The 13,245-nt window shown below is 42.6% G+C and overlaps 1 protein-coding gene across 2 annotated transcripts; it reads right to left on the bottom strand.

Moving 5' to 3' along the window:
• Positions 1–216: 216 nt before the first annotated feature.
• LOC134357813 (eomesodermin homolog) lies at positions 217–12,677 on the bottom strand. 2 transcript variants are annotated; one of them, XM_063069493.1, is made up of 6 exons: positions 11,836–12,673; positions 6,893–7,047; positions 2,180–2,301; positions 1,917–2,075; positions 1,766–1,827; positions 217–1,651 (listed from the first exon to the last, which is right to left on the bottom strand). In XM_063069493.1, the coding sequence occupies exons 1-6, from the start codon at positions 12,597–12,599 to the stop codon at positions 922–924; spliced, it is 1,992 nt and encodes a 663-aa protein (XP_062925563.1). In that variant the 5' UTR covers positions 12,600–12,673; the 3' UTR covers positions 217–921. The 2 variants fall into 2 exon arrangements, with proteins under 2 accessions (XP_062925563.1, XP_062925564.1); XM_063069494.1 differs by having other exon boundaries at positions 1,480–1,679; positions 11,836–12,677.
• Positions 12,678–13,245: the final 568 nt, after the last annotated feature.

The following is a 13,245-nucleotide window of genomic DNA, read 5'->3' on the forward strand; positions in this document are numbered from 1 at the left end:
CTGTCATTCAATCATGGCTGATTTATTGTCCCATAAGGTGTAGGAGGAGATAGCCCATGGCTTTTGGACCATCGTTGCTGTACTTTTGGAGTGATAGTCTCACATTAGATCGTTGGGAAGCTCTCAGCTGAAAATGGCAAACCAGTTGTTTTAAAAAGCAAATTGGTGCACTTTAAAACACGTAAACGTCCGAAGAATTTAATTTATAGGTGAGATTTTAATTTCCAAAATTACAATCAAATGGCCGACTGAAGCCTGAAAAAACACAGAACTAATCTGCCAATAAGTTTTATACACAATTCTAACTCTGGTAAGTGAACAGCACATGGGAAGTTGCTAAGATTAAGTGCATTAGTTATGCATTTATCAAGATTCTACAGGTACATGGTTCCCTTCTCACAGAACCCCTTGGAATGTTGAAATCCACAGTCTTATTTTATTGCTTTTGAAAAAATGTAATGCTTGAATCGAGCTGTTTTTGCTTAATCTGTACACATCGATGGACTGGATTTTACTTTGAACTAACACTGGTCATTTTCCTTTACATTATACTGCACCTATTCTACAGAGGACTATACAGAACAGGAACTGTACATCAATGTACCTTCAAATAAATAAAACCACATATGATAAAAGTCAATCAGTCCCTCCCCCGCCCCAAGAAATTCTTTCTAAAATTAATACTATATATTGTGGGATGTAACATTGAGAACAGGGTTAGCTAGAATATGTCCATCTTGTTGCTTACAGCATTCAGACAGCTTTGGCACCTTCTTAAAAATTTGATTGCACTAATAGACTGTACAAAGTCAGTTCCTAAAGATGGAAGTAAAGTTCAGTCTTTTTGGCACACATAAGACCATTTTGACATTTGGCAAATGGATTAGGTATATACATACAAACCACAGAAATACTCTTTAATTAAGGGCTGGTGTAGAAAGTATAATAGCCCATCGCTTTTGTACCATCTTTGCTATACTCTTTTGGAGTAATAGTCTCACATTTGATTGTTGGGGAGCTCTCAGTGCTGGAGTTTCCAGCTGAGACCCTTCTCCGTTTGCAGGCATTTTCATACAGTCCAGAGTCAGAGTCCATGGATTTGATGGATGGAGGAGTTTCGATCCACGGTGAGTTGGCTTCTTCTCTTGATTTTTCCTCATTGGACAACACTTGGTCTTCTGGGAAAGTGGAAGGGCTCGTCCTGGAGGACCACGTTAACCCAGGGGCTATCTTTCTCTGGTACTGGGAACTCCTGGAGCCCCAAGCAAATGTTGGGTCAGGATAGTAGCTCAGAGAATGAGTAGATTGGATGGGCAGAGGCTTGAGGCCGTAGGGCAGCAAAGCATTTGTAGCATAATCTGCATCATAAGAGGTGAAGTCCAGCCGGTTGGTCCCAGGCTGCTGCACAGAAGTGACAAACCACCTCTGCGGTGGGTTGCCTGACTCCTCCGCCTGTTGAGAGGACAAGATGCCACTCGTTTGGGGGACTGTTCGCTCACCATTGTAGAACCGGGCGGATGGTATGCTGTTGGCAAATTGATCTTGGAAGAAAGGCTGCATGGTGTAACGGGCTCCGGGTACGATCTGATGGGACCGAGGAGAATCGGTGGGTGACGGGGTCAATCGATCATTCTCTGGAGCCGTGAACATACTGAGATTTTAAAAAAAGGAACAGAACACTGATGAAATGATTATGATACAGCAAGTTAAAAAAGGAGAAAAGGAAAAGTTACCTGAATATAACATATTGAAAGCATATACTTACGAATCATAGTTGTCTCTAAAACCTTTGGCAAATGGATTGTGATCAATTTTGAGCTGTGTGATCTAATAATTTAAAAAAAACTTCATAAAATTTCTGTTGCCAACTTCTCAATTTATGTTACCAGTTTTAAGATGTTGCAAATTAAACTTACATCAGTGTTCTGATAGGCAGTCACTGCAATAAACTGGGTTTCAGGGAAGGTGTAAGTCTGGGTTTTTGAGGAGTCACTGATATCTTCTGCACCATCTTCACTCACCTCCACGATATGCAGCTGTGGTTGGTATTTATGTAAAGACTGCAACACCACCATCTGCATCAATAAAAAATACTCTTTCTAAGGATCTCACATGGTGTCGGGTCACAATTACAGAGTAACACATCATGGACAGGTGTAGCTGACCCTGGCTGCCTCACCTGAGTGCTGTTGTTGGTTGCACCCTTGTTGTTAGTCAGCTTAAGCTTCCCGAAGGAAATCTCTTGCCTCATCCAGTGAGCCCCAGTGTTTGGAGATTCAGGGTGGACGTAAGCTCTGTTACCTGGGAGCAATGAAAGAGAGGTGCAATGCTGTGAATAACATTGAGAAGAGAAACCTCAGGCACCGTGGTAGCATATGCTATTACAGTTTGGGGCATTGGAGTTCAGGGTTCAATTCTGATACCCTCCATATGGAGTTTGTACACTCCGAGTGGGAAGACGTACTGGTTAGAAGGTTAATTGATCGTTATAAATTGTCCTGTGATGAGGCGAGGGTTAAATAGGTGGGTTTCTGGGTGGTGAAGCTCATTGGGCTGGAAGAGTCCATTCAGCACCATACCGCTAAATAAATAGAATACATTTTAAAAATCCATTCTTTGTGAATTTGTGTGATTTCAGTTTGAAAATGGGTTATTCATTATTTTGAATGATTAATTAATATGAAATGACGCCTTACAAGGTTTTAAATTTCTGTTTATAAGGTGTCGAAAATGAAAGTTTATGCTTTTGTACATTGGTTGTCAGTCTTTGTGTATAGTCTTCATTGATTCTATTGTACTTCTGTATTCCACTGTGAATCCTGCAAGAAAATGAATCTCAGGTATATGGTGACATAAATGTACTTCGATAATAAATTTACACTGCACTTTGTACTTTATTTGGTGAGATTTCTTTGAGGACATGACTTGCACTTCATCAGCCTATCATTCCAAATAGACATTTTGTCTTTTCCCCTTTCCAGTCAAGTAGAAGGTGACATCACTCACCAGGGACAGCTTTGTGCCCGTTGTTATAAGACTATTGATTCACTAGTACAATGAGATAGTCCCTCAACCTCACAATCTACCACATTGTGACCTTGCACCTGATTGTCTGCCTGCACTTTCTCTGTAATGGTAACACCTTATTCTGTATCCTGTTACTATTTCACTGCGTACTACCTTAATGCACTGTTGTGATGAATTGATCTGTTTGAGCAGTATGCAAGACAAGTTTTCTACTGTACCTCAGTACATGTGAAAATAATAAATCAATTCCATTATAACCATCCATTCATTGATCCAATTGTCAAGTAATCTAAATATGTACCATCTTAGTTGAGGTGAGGAGTTATAAACCTAATTAATTGGCTGAACTTTTACAATGACCTCTGCTGAACAAACTAGTCAAAGTCATTTGTTGTACTTTTTATTTAGCTTCCTACTTAAGGGGTGATGTGCAACATTCCCTTTAAGTTTTCTTTACAGCTGCACGGACCAACCATTGCTCTGAGCAGGATCAGTATTAACATGGCCTGAAAACTAAGCGACACTTAAAAATAATTTTTGTCTTTTTAGTAATATGCATACAAGTATTTAGAATGCCAGTTGAAAAATCACATAATTTTGATTTTATTTATTAAATGAAGGGTATAATGACATACTATGCAACAAAGAAAATATTTTGCATTTCATAAACTTTTTCTCATCTGTATTTATTCCAGCTGCATGGCAATGAAAGCTATGTGCACTGGAGCATTTCAGGTACTGTGTGGCCATGAACAGCGGTGGTGAGAGAGAGAACAATAAATTTGAAAAGATGGATGTTTACTCTGGATGCCAGCCCAAACAAAACGATCCTGCTAACAGATGTGCAAGATTGCAATTTCATTACATAATGCAAATGGCATTTAAAATCTTATATACTTTGTAGCAGTTAGTGTGGATATTGGGGGCTTGCAGGTTGCATTTGATCTTAGGGAGTACAAAGTTGCACTGTAAACACACTTGCAATATTAGCATTATTGATATACTTCAAATTACAGTTTGGCCAAATACGGCCGTGTTTACATAACGTGTAACATTAATAAGCCGCAGTTTGTTTGCCCCACTCCTCAGGGCCACCAGCACTGTTCCCTCTAAGCCTTTGTTGCTGCACAGCTGGATTTTTTCTTTATATAATGTTTTATTGAAGTGCTGTGCTGTTTTCAGGCCGTGTAAAAATTTCCTGCTCGGAGTAATGGTTGGTCCACACAGCTGTAAAAAAAATTAGAGGGAACTAGACTTGTAAACAGTTCCTTTCCTCAAGCAGTAAGGCTGATCAACACCTCCACCCACTAATCCCACCACTACTTTATCATTTCCTGTCAGAGCTCTCTTATGTAAAGACTCTCCTGTGTCTTGTGCCACTTTACAGACCTACAATCAATCTATGTACATGAGCTATCTTGTTTGCCTATATTTATTGTGTTCTTTATCTTACTGTGTTTGTTTGGGCTGCATCAGATCTGGAATAACATTTACTTTATTCTCCTTTAAACTCAAGTACTGGAAATGACTCGATTCAACAGTCTTGAATCTTGCATCTAACCCGCAGGAGTTAAATTTAGAATTTTTCAAAACATCTATAGCATGTTTTTCTAACTGTTGGCAAACCAAATTATTGAAGAATAATGATAGGGGTGAGACTGGAACTTAACTGCACGTGTTTCCATTTGATTGGACCATTTGTATCAGTGGTGCACACTCCTTGATTGCTAAGAGCCAAGTTCAAAGTTGTATCAAATACTGTATGTATACCATATACAAACTTGAGCTTCATTATCTTTGCAGACACCCACCGGGAAATTAAAAAAAATACAACGGAATCCATGAAAAACCATACATAACAAACGCAGGGTGCCTGAAAGTGAGTCAGCTTAGTGAAGGGATCCAAGCCAGTCTCAGAGCCCAATGGTTGCAGGGCAACAACTATTCCTGAACCTGACCGTGTGCGACCCAAGGCTCCTGTGCATCCCGCCGATTTTAGTAGAAAGAAGTGAGGGAGATGGGTCGAATGCAGGCAGACGGGATGGGAACTTGACTAGAATCTTGATTTTTTTTCTTTGACATTTCCGGGTGGGATGACGTTTGCTCTAAAAATTCAATTTTGATGTTAAGATAATCAACTTAGCAAAAAACATTGAAAGAAACCGGATCCAGAATGTGTCTTTATAAAATAAAATATAAATAAAGTGAAAAAGTCACTGAAAGAGGGGGGTGGTGTGGATGGATGATAGTCACAAAGTTTTACACTCAGGGATGTTCAAAGTAAATTGACTATCACCATATTTGGAGTACACACACACACACACACACACACATATAGATATATATATATCACCATATACAACCCTGAGATTCATTTATTCATTTTCTGCATTCGGTGGTTCCAGATGAATCCAGCAAAGGATGCCCGACCATCAGCGTGGCAACATTTTGCTGTATTAAAGATGCTGTTTCAATACAAGCTGTTATATCAGATGGGGAAGGCGGTCAAAAGATATAACCTCACTTGAAAAAATAAAAATGGCAGCGGCCTCACGAGCTGGAATTCTTACTAGAAATTCTGATTTTAATCGACTCTCCAGACAATTCCGCTGAGAAAATGTGAAATGGAAGTCCTGCCTCTCTCAAAAAGTGTCAGCAATTGAAACATGATAAATCTTGGAGGTCCAGAGTAGCAATCGTTTTGTCCTCCCTTATTCCTGTGTACTGATGAATGACAATAAATAATTTTGAATCTTGAATGATTACCCTCCAATGACATATACAAACTAGTCCTATGTTCCTGGTTTGCTTATTAGGTCAGAGGATTATGACAGGACTTTAAGCAATTAACAATTTGTTAACTGACTTTTAAGAGATGTTTAGAAAAGCACATGAATGTGAGGGAAATGTGAGGATATGGACATTGTGTAGTAGGCAGGAGGGATAAGACGAGGCAATGAGGCAATGCTTCAAAAAGGCAGCATAGGTCACTAAGGACCCCCATTACACAGGCCAAGTTCTCTTCTCATTGTACACTACCTCACTGTTTCCTTTTATTTTGCTCTTTTTTGTGCTACTTACTTAACGTTTTAAAATATTTTATACATAGAGTACTTATTGTAATGCATAGTTTTTTTTACTAGGTATTGCAATGTACTGCTGCCGCCAAACAACAAATTTCACGACATATGCCAGTGATATGAAAGCTGTTCTGATTCTGGTTAAGTTAGCCATCTAATTAATAATTTAATTCGTTCGGTACAACATTGCAGGACTAAGGGCCTATTCTTGTTCTGCACCTTTCTATCCTCTAAATCACACAGAAACATCAGGGTAAAGGAGGGGTCGCAAAGATGATTAATTGCTAACACTTACCAAGTTTAAGACACGGAAATGTGGGCAATAAATATTTAAAAAATCTGGTTAGTTTTATAATCCGCTTTCGTTTTCTAATCCTGCTGGAGCTTTCAGGTCTTCTTCCGGCAGTCTCTTAAATTTTAAACACCCTCCCTCAAAAGATAATTTGCAGGTCAGTTTTTTTTTAAAAACACTAATTGTGGTGCTCAAAACCATTTTGGCTGCAGGCAAATTTGACACTTTTAATCACAAGCTCAAAATCTCGCTTTTAACTGACATCTTTGTCGTTTATTTTCATGTTTGCACTTATCCGATTGTGAACACTTTGAACTTTATCGTTTCTTTGGAAGGTGCTCTCTAAATCAATTACTAATATCTACCACGCTGTACTGGTCTGATTGCGACCTTAGATTAGTTCCCTACAGGAGGAGAAGGCGGCACAACCCCATCCGTTTGAGAGCTCAACCTCAAAGCCCGCGCACACGTTCGAGCGAGCTACAGGATTTACCTTGAATGTTGTTGTCAGCTTTCCCGCAGGTCACCCACTTCCCTCCCTGAAACCTCCAGTGATTGGGGTCGGACAGCACAATTTCCACGAACACGTTGTAATGGGACGTCGGGTTCAGGGCGGAGATATTGAAACTCAGGAAAGGGAACATGCGCCTGCGGAAAAAAAATGGAGGCAACAAAAGAAAAGATGACTTTACTCGAGCAAAACGGCTAGACACCCCCCCCACCCCACCACTACTTTATCATTTCGTGTCAGTCATCTTATGTGCCTAGCCTCACTTTATGGACATACAATCAATTCATGTATATAATCTTATCTCACTTATTTATATTTACCATGTTTTATCTAACTGTGTCTTTTTTGTGCTGCATCGGATCTCTGTTATTAACAATGATTTCGTTTTCCTTTACACTCGTGTACTGAAAATGACGTTAAACAATCTGAATCTAGACATACTAGATCACTCTAAGAAATAAGAGTGATGAAATGACATCGTAACAAGGGATTCTGCGGGTGTTGGAAATCCGGAGCAACACACACACACACACACACAATGCTGCAAGAACTCAGCAGGTCAGGCAGCTTCTACGGAGGGGAATAAAGGGGAAAATAAACAGTACGTTTTATATTTACTGCCAAACAGAAGCCAAGGTCATGCACAACACCCGAAATCTGAAGGAAATGGAAAATTCTGGAAACAATAGGCGGGACAGACAGTACTGTTAGAGAGCAGAGGGTACAACAGAATTCACATTTCAGGTCGCAGACCCTTCATTAGAACCCGGGTCAGAACGGTAAATTCTGAACTATACAGACCCCATGACTATACATCTCCGCAGTTTAGTGTAAATCGTGACTCATCTGGACTAATTTCTGGCCTTATATTCTTGAACATTCACAGAACATAAAATTTCTTAAATTTTAAACACGAGTGTTCTCTTAAAGAAAAAAACTCGAATTTGTTCTGCTTGCTGGAACGTTGGCAGTTTATAGAAGAGAAACTATTTTCAAACAGGAATGGCATTTTAAGTGCATCTTGATGACCGACTCGGCCCGAGCCAGGTATCAGCGATTTTGGGTCGGAGTGTCAAATACGGCCTTGGGTTCAGGGAGAGATCCCTGCACTCCGGCAATCTCATTTGTGTGCTCGACCACACATCGGGCTGCAGAGATGGGAGAGAATCTCCCGGTCTCAACTACTGAGGGAACTTTTAATGCCGATGCATACTGACAATTATTAAATTATTAATAATTTAATAGACCGCGAAGCACAGTTTGGAAACGTCTACCGCTAATTTTAGTCTTGACCTTGAATATTACTGGTCTGCATCAATACTGTTTATTAATGCCATCAGTGTTACCCCGCGTTTCTACCGGCATTGTAACTTGGGGAATTCAGAATAGTTTTAGGAAATAGGAATTAAGTAACTAATCTAATTTATTTAGATTAATGAACGTACTAACGGCGCACGACCTCCTTTCAGTAAAATAAAATGTAGAAGTTTAATTAACATGTATTTTTTCCCGTTGTTGACATTCGCAAAACTGTAATGGAATTAAAGGAACGTCGTTGTTCCGGAGAAAATGCATTAAACATCCTGCCTAACCGCTAGCGGCAGCTGCATCAGTAATTCTGCGTTAAAAGCGATAATCGTGAGTATTCCACACTCGAATGGTATTAATGCTCGCGTCATCCCGAAACAGAAACCGGGGCATCTTCTTGATTTTTTTCTATTGTAATTATAATGTTACAAAAGTCTGCCAACAGAAAGTGATCGTTCGTGGCAGTCTCATTGGGAGATCCGGATATTTCAGACTGCAGTGCTGTTTTTGCACTTCCACGAGGCGTTAATTAAAACCGGAGTCAGATGGAAACATCGGAATTTAATGATTGGGATCTCTAAAAAGTGATTAGACGTAGAGAGGTTTTGGCAAAACTACAAAATACTCAGAACCGCATTTCCTCGAAACAGCGCGCTTGGTAAGGAGAGCACACCTTTAACAATTGATCAACTACAAACGGCGAATGATCAGGAGACATGAATAGCATCGCAGAGAGCTTGTTAACATAAAAGCCAGAGTCACAGTCACGCATTGTCACGGAAAAAAAAATTATAAACAGCTGTATGATGATGGGATTTTCTTCCCTACGCGAACAAAACCAAAACTCGACCCAGAGCTTAAAAGTGTAGAAAGATCTAAAGGTATAGTGTGTATAAGATGCAACCTTGTTTCGGTGAGAAGGCGTGATCTCCGACGCTGCATTTCTCACTAGTGCTGAGGCATATCAAACTTTAGAAGCAAAAGGAGGAACGGCCTGTGCAAAAAACATTACACTGCATTTTGACTTGTTTACAGACAGCGAGCATTCTGAAGGCCGGCAGCCCGATAAACAAGTACCGAGAACCTGGATAAAATTATTGTATTGGCTTAGAAAAGAACTGGACTTGAACAGTTTGATTTTACCATCTCGTCGCGGTAATTTGCCCATTGCTCACGATACCATGGGGCTGTAATGTGCAGAAGACCGAGACACTGGCTTCATTCTTAATTCTAAAGGCAATATCCGCTATCATTTTCTGTTTTCATCGGGTCTGTGGCTACCTTATCAATGGTATAAGTTTTACTTATACGAAACTATCAACGCAGCTAACTTAAATTACGTGTTCGAATTTATTCGAGGATTGATAACAGGGTTAGTCAGAGAATCAAGTATCTTGCAATCGGAAATGAGACGGGCTACCAGTACCCGACCTGCTGAGTTCCTCCATCATTTTGTGTGTTCCACTGTACCGATCCACTGAGACTTAGCTTTGAATCTCAAACTTTAAAAAATAGATAACTTCCTGTCGCTCAGAGCCCGGGTACAGTAGTTGTACCCGGGGTTTAGAGATTCCTATCAGGTTTAATGATAACACGTGTGGCCTTCGCACACACACCTTTTTATTCGGCTTTGAAATAATGTATTGCCCGGTTCACAAGAAAAGGCTGTCTGCCCTTCCAAGAGGAGCTACAGGTCCCTCGCCACCACGTTCAGGAGTTACCCTACAACCTCTAGGCTCCTGATCCACCTCAACCCTGAACTGATTCCACAACCTATGGACTCACTTTCAAGGACTCTACATCTCACGTTCTCAATATTATTTACCGATTCATTATTGTTATTAAGTTGTATTTGCACACTTGCTCTTATTTTGCACATTGAGTCATCGTCATAGTTTTTCGTTGATTCTATTGTATTTCTCTTTGTTATACCGTGAATGACTACAAGAAAGTGAATCTCAGGGTAGTATATGGCAATAGGTACGTGCTTTGATAATAAGTTTCCTTTCGAATGCAGTTAGGGCTCGCATCCGTTGAACATACACGTTCAGTATGCTCGGGCGAACAGCGTCGAGCCTGGTATAGCCTGTCGTCCCGAACTCCCGGTGAATGAATAGGTGCACAACCTGCGGGGTTTCGGCTCGGCGAAGGGTCTGAACGGTTACTGCATTTCTCTTTCCACAAATACAACCTGAGCTGTCGGACGTTGCAATTGACTCCTGACTGTATTTTACCGATCGTTTCTCTCTATATAATTGCTCGAATCATGTTCTGGAACGGAGTCGCCTCCTGTGGGTTCCGTCACGTTATTTAGGCTAAAGCTGTGCGTTTTAGTTGCATTATTCCTGGTTATACTTAACAAGTCCATGTTCAAAGTACATTCATTATCAAAGCATGCATACATTATACAACCTTGAGAATCCTCTCCTTAAAGGCAGCCACAAAACAATGAAACCATAAAAAGGCCCACAGACATCCAACATGCAGAATTTTCAATATGCGCGTTAAAAATAGATTCTGCAGATGCTGGAAATCCACATAAAATGCTGGAGGAATTCAGATCAGAGAGCATCGATGGAGAGGAATAAACACGATGGTTTTTCAGGCTGAGCCGTTTTACCAGGACCCGGTGAAGAGGTCTTGGCTCAAAACGTTGGCTGTGTATTCCTTCCCATAGATGCTGCCTGACCTGCTGAGTTTCTCCAATACTTTATTGTGTGTTACTGGGGATTTCCAGTATCTGCAGAATCTCGGTCCAAAACGTCGATTCATAGATTCCTCCTGACCTGCTAAGTTCCTCCAGCACTTTGTGTATGTTTGTGGAGGCACACACTTGGGTCTCGCTCGACAGCTCAACTCTATTTCTGCCTGACCTGCTGAGTTCCTCCATAACTTTGTGTGTTACTCCAAAAACAAAGTTATATTTAGAGACCTATCCTGAAGCCACTTGTAGCACGGTCCGATCAGACAGAGTTCACAGTAAGCTGACGGGGCAAACAAGTGCGCTTTACTGAAATCCTCAGGAGACCAGCATTTTGGTCCAATGTTAACTTTTCGAACTCCGCCATGGACAGTCCCCAGGCCCGGCTGCGACAAGGAGGAGGAGGGTTGGGCATTGGGTTAGCGACCTCATTCCTGGGAGAGGAAGGATCTTTGAAGATGGGATGCACTTGTAGACAACCTGAAAGTCTGGCCCAGGACAGAACGCTTTTGGCATAGTGCTGCCGGCGGCCTGCGACCCAGCAGTTCAAGTTCAGTTTAATGTCACTCAATCGTCCGCATGTGTACCGCCAAACGAAACTTGTTTTTTTTTCAGACCAAGGTGCACAACACAGTACACATACAGCACACACATAATACAAATTAATATTATCCCAAATCAATTAAAAATAACAAAGTGCTTCTACGATACAAGTTAAAAAAAAGTAAACAAATAATGCTACTGGGGGCTACTGTTCGGGAATCTGGTAAAATTAGGAATTATCTCTTTTAACAGCTGAGCAAAGTTCAGATTACATCTAAAACTATCAGATTTCCAATGCCAATGCCCACCAATGAACGGAATTAACACCAGCGCGGTGGATTTACTTTTGTAATATTAAGAGATGGAGCCGTACCTGCCTTGTTTGGTGATAATCATCTCGGTCTGGTGTCGGTGAAATTTGAGCCAGAGAGCCCGGTTGCAGAGGTAGACCTGTGCTCGGGTAGGGTGCGGGATACTCGGCTGGTACTGGGAGTAGAGCGGGCCGCCCTGGTAACCATGTGCGTACTGGGAGCGCCCCGATCCGGGGTAAGACGGATAAGCCGAAGGGGGGAAAGCCTGCGCTCCGGCCGGGGTCAGGATCGGATTGTAGGCGCCGTTCGCCAGCACGGAGTGTGGACCCAGGTATCTGCTGGCGCCGTTAACGGGGAAGGCGGGTGGGTGCTGAGCGGGGTAGGGGAGCAGAGGGCCCGCAGTGGACCCGGCTTGCTGCTGTTGCTGAGATTGCGGTGGCGGCGGCTGCTGATGGTGATGCCCCGGACTCAAGTTCTGCGGGGCCACGGGCGACAGAAAATATCTCTCGGCTCCCATGCCGTCCAGACTGTAGCGAACTTCGGTCAAGTCCTCGTCCACCGCGGGCGAGCTCTTCGCCCGATCCACGGCCGCCGCCGCGCCCTTGGAGGCGGCGAATGCGTGGCTCTCGCTCTCGGTCAGCATGCCTGCACCGGCAAACTTCTTGGGGAGCTCGGCGTTCTCCTGCACCGGCTCACCGCGATCGGTCTCCGGGAACTCGAGGTGTGAGGACGCGGGGCTCCGGCCGTCTGGAGAGGCTGACAAGCTGTAGAAAGTAGTCTTGGGCAGGTTAGTAGTGGGAGGGAAGCATCGCTCCGCTAGCTGCATTATTAAGTCCAACCTCCTCCACTCATCAGCCCCCCACCTACAAGGGGGAAGGAAAGTGTCAACGAGATTTCTGTGCAAAGCCCGATGCACAACGACCAGAAACCACAGCCAGGCAACCAGCCTCTCTAATGCCTTGGAGTTGAGTTCTTGCATCCGCTTTGCCACCTCCCCATAACCCACGCCGCCTTCTCCCGCCTCCGGACACACACCGTCCCGCCTCCTTCCAGCTCCCCAGCCAATGGAATTTGAACCAGGTCAGGAGGGCGGGCTGTTTACCTGGTGTCCCCGCCCTCTCAACTTGATGATTGGCTGAGGGGCGTCAGAGGCGGGGTTATCGGGGAGGTCCCGCTTCCACCCTCCCCCGACTGATCCTGTTGTCTGATTGGTGATCTATCCATCCGTTTGGACCTTGACGAGGAAGATAAACAGATTCCTTGATCTCTCTCCCTCCTTCCCGACAACCGAGTGAAACGGAAGAGCAATTAGCTCCATTTCATGATTGGGGAAAAAAAGAGGGGAAAAAAATAAGCATCCTCTCCACCAATTCATTCACACCTAAAGATTTAACGGGACGATTCGCTGTAACATCAAATAGCAGGTGTTTTGATCTGACAATCCCTTTCCCTGGATCACTGCATTTCTTTCC

Source organism: Mobula hypostoma, chromosome 17 (genome assembly GCF_963921235.1).
Source record: "Mobula hypostoma chromosome 17, sMobHyp1.1, whole genome shotgun sequence".
Lineage (NCBI taxonomy): Eukaryota > Metazoa > Chordata > Chondrichthyes > Myliobatiformes > Myliobatidae > Mobula > Mobula hypostoma.

Excerpts from the sequence above, each read along its gene's own strand:
- LOC134357813 (XM_063069493.1), bottom strand. The coding sequence starts at position 12,599 with ATGCAGCTAGCGGAGCGATGCTTCCCTCCCACTACTAACCTGCCCAAG. Across the intron at positions 1,828-1,916 it reads CTGCCTATCAGAACACTGAT|ATCACACAGCTCAAAATTGA; the intron begins GTAAGTTTAATT and ends TTAAATTATTAG. Across the intron at positions 1,652-1,765 it reads TTTAGAGACAACTATGATTC|TATGTTCACGGCTCCAGAGA; the intron begins GTAAGTATATGC and ends TTAAAATCTCAG.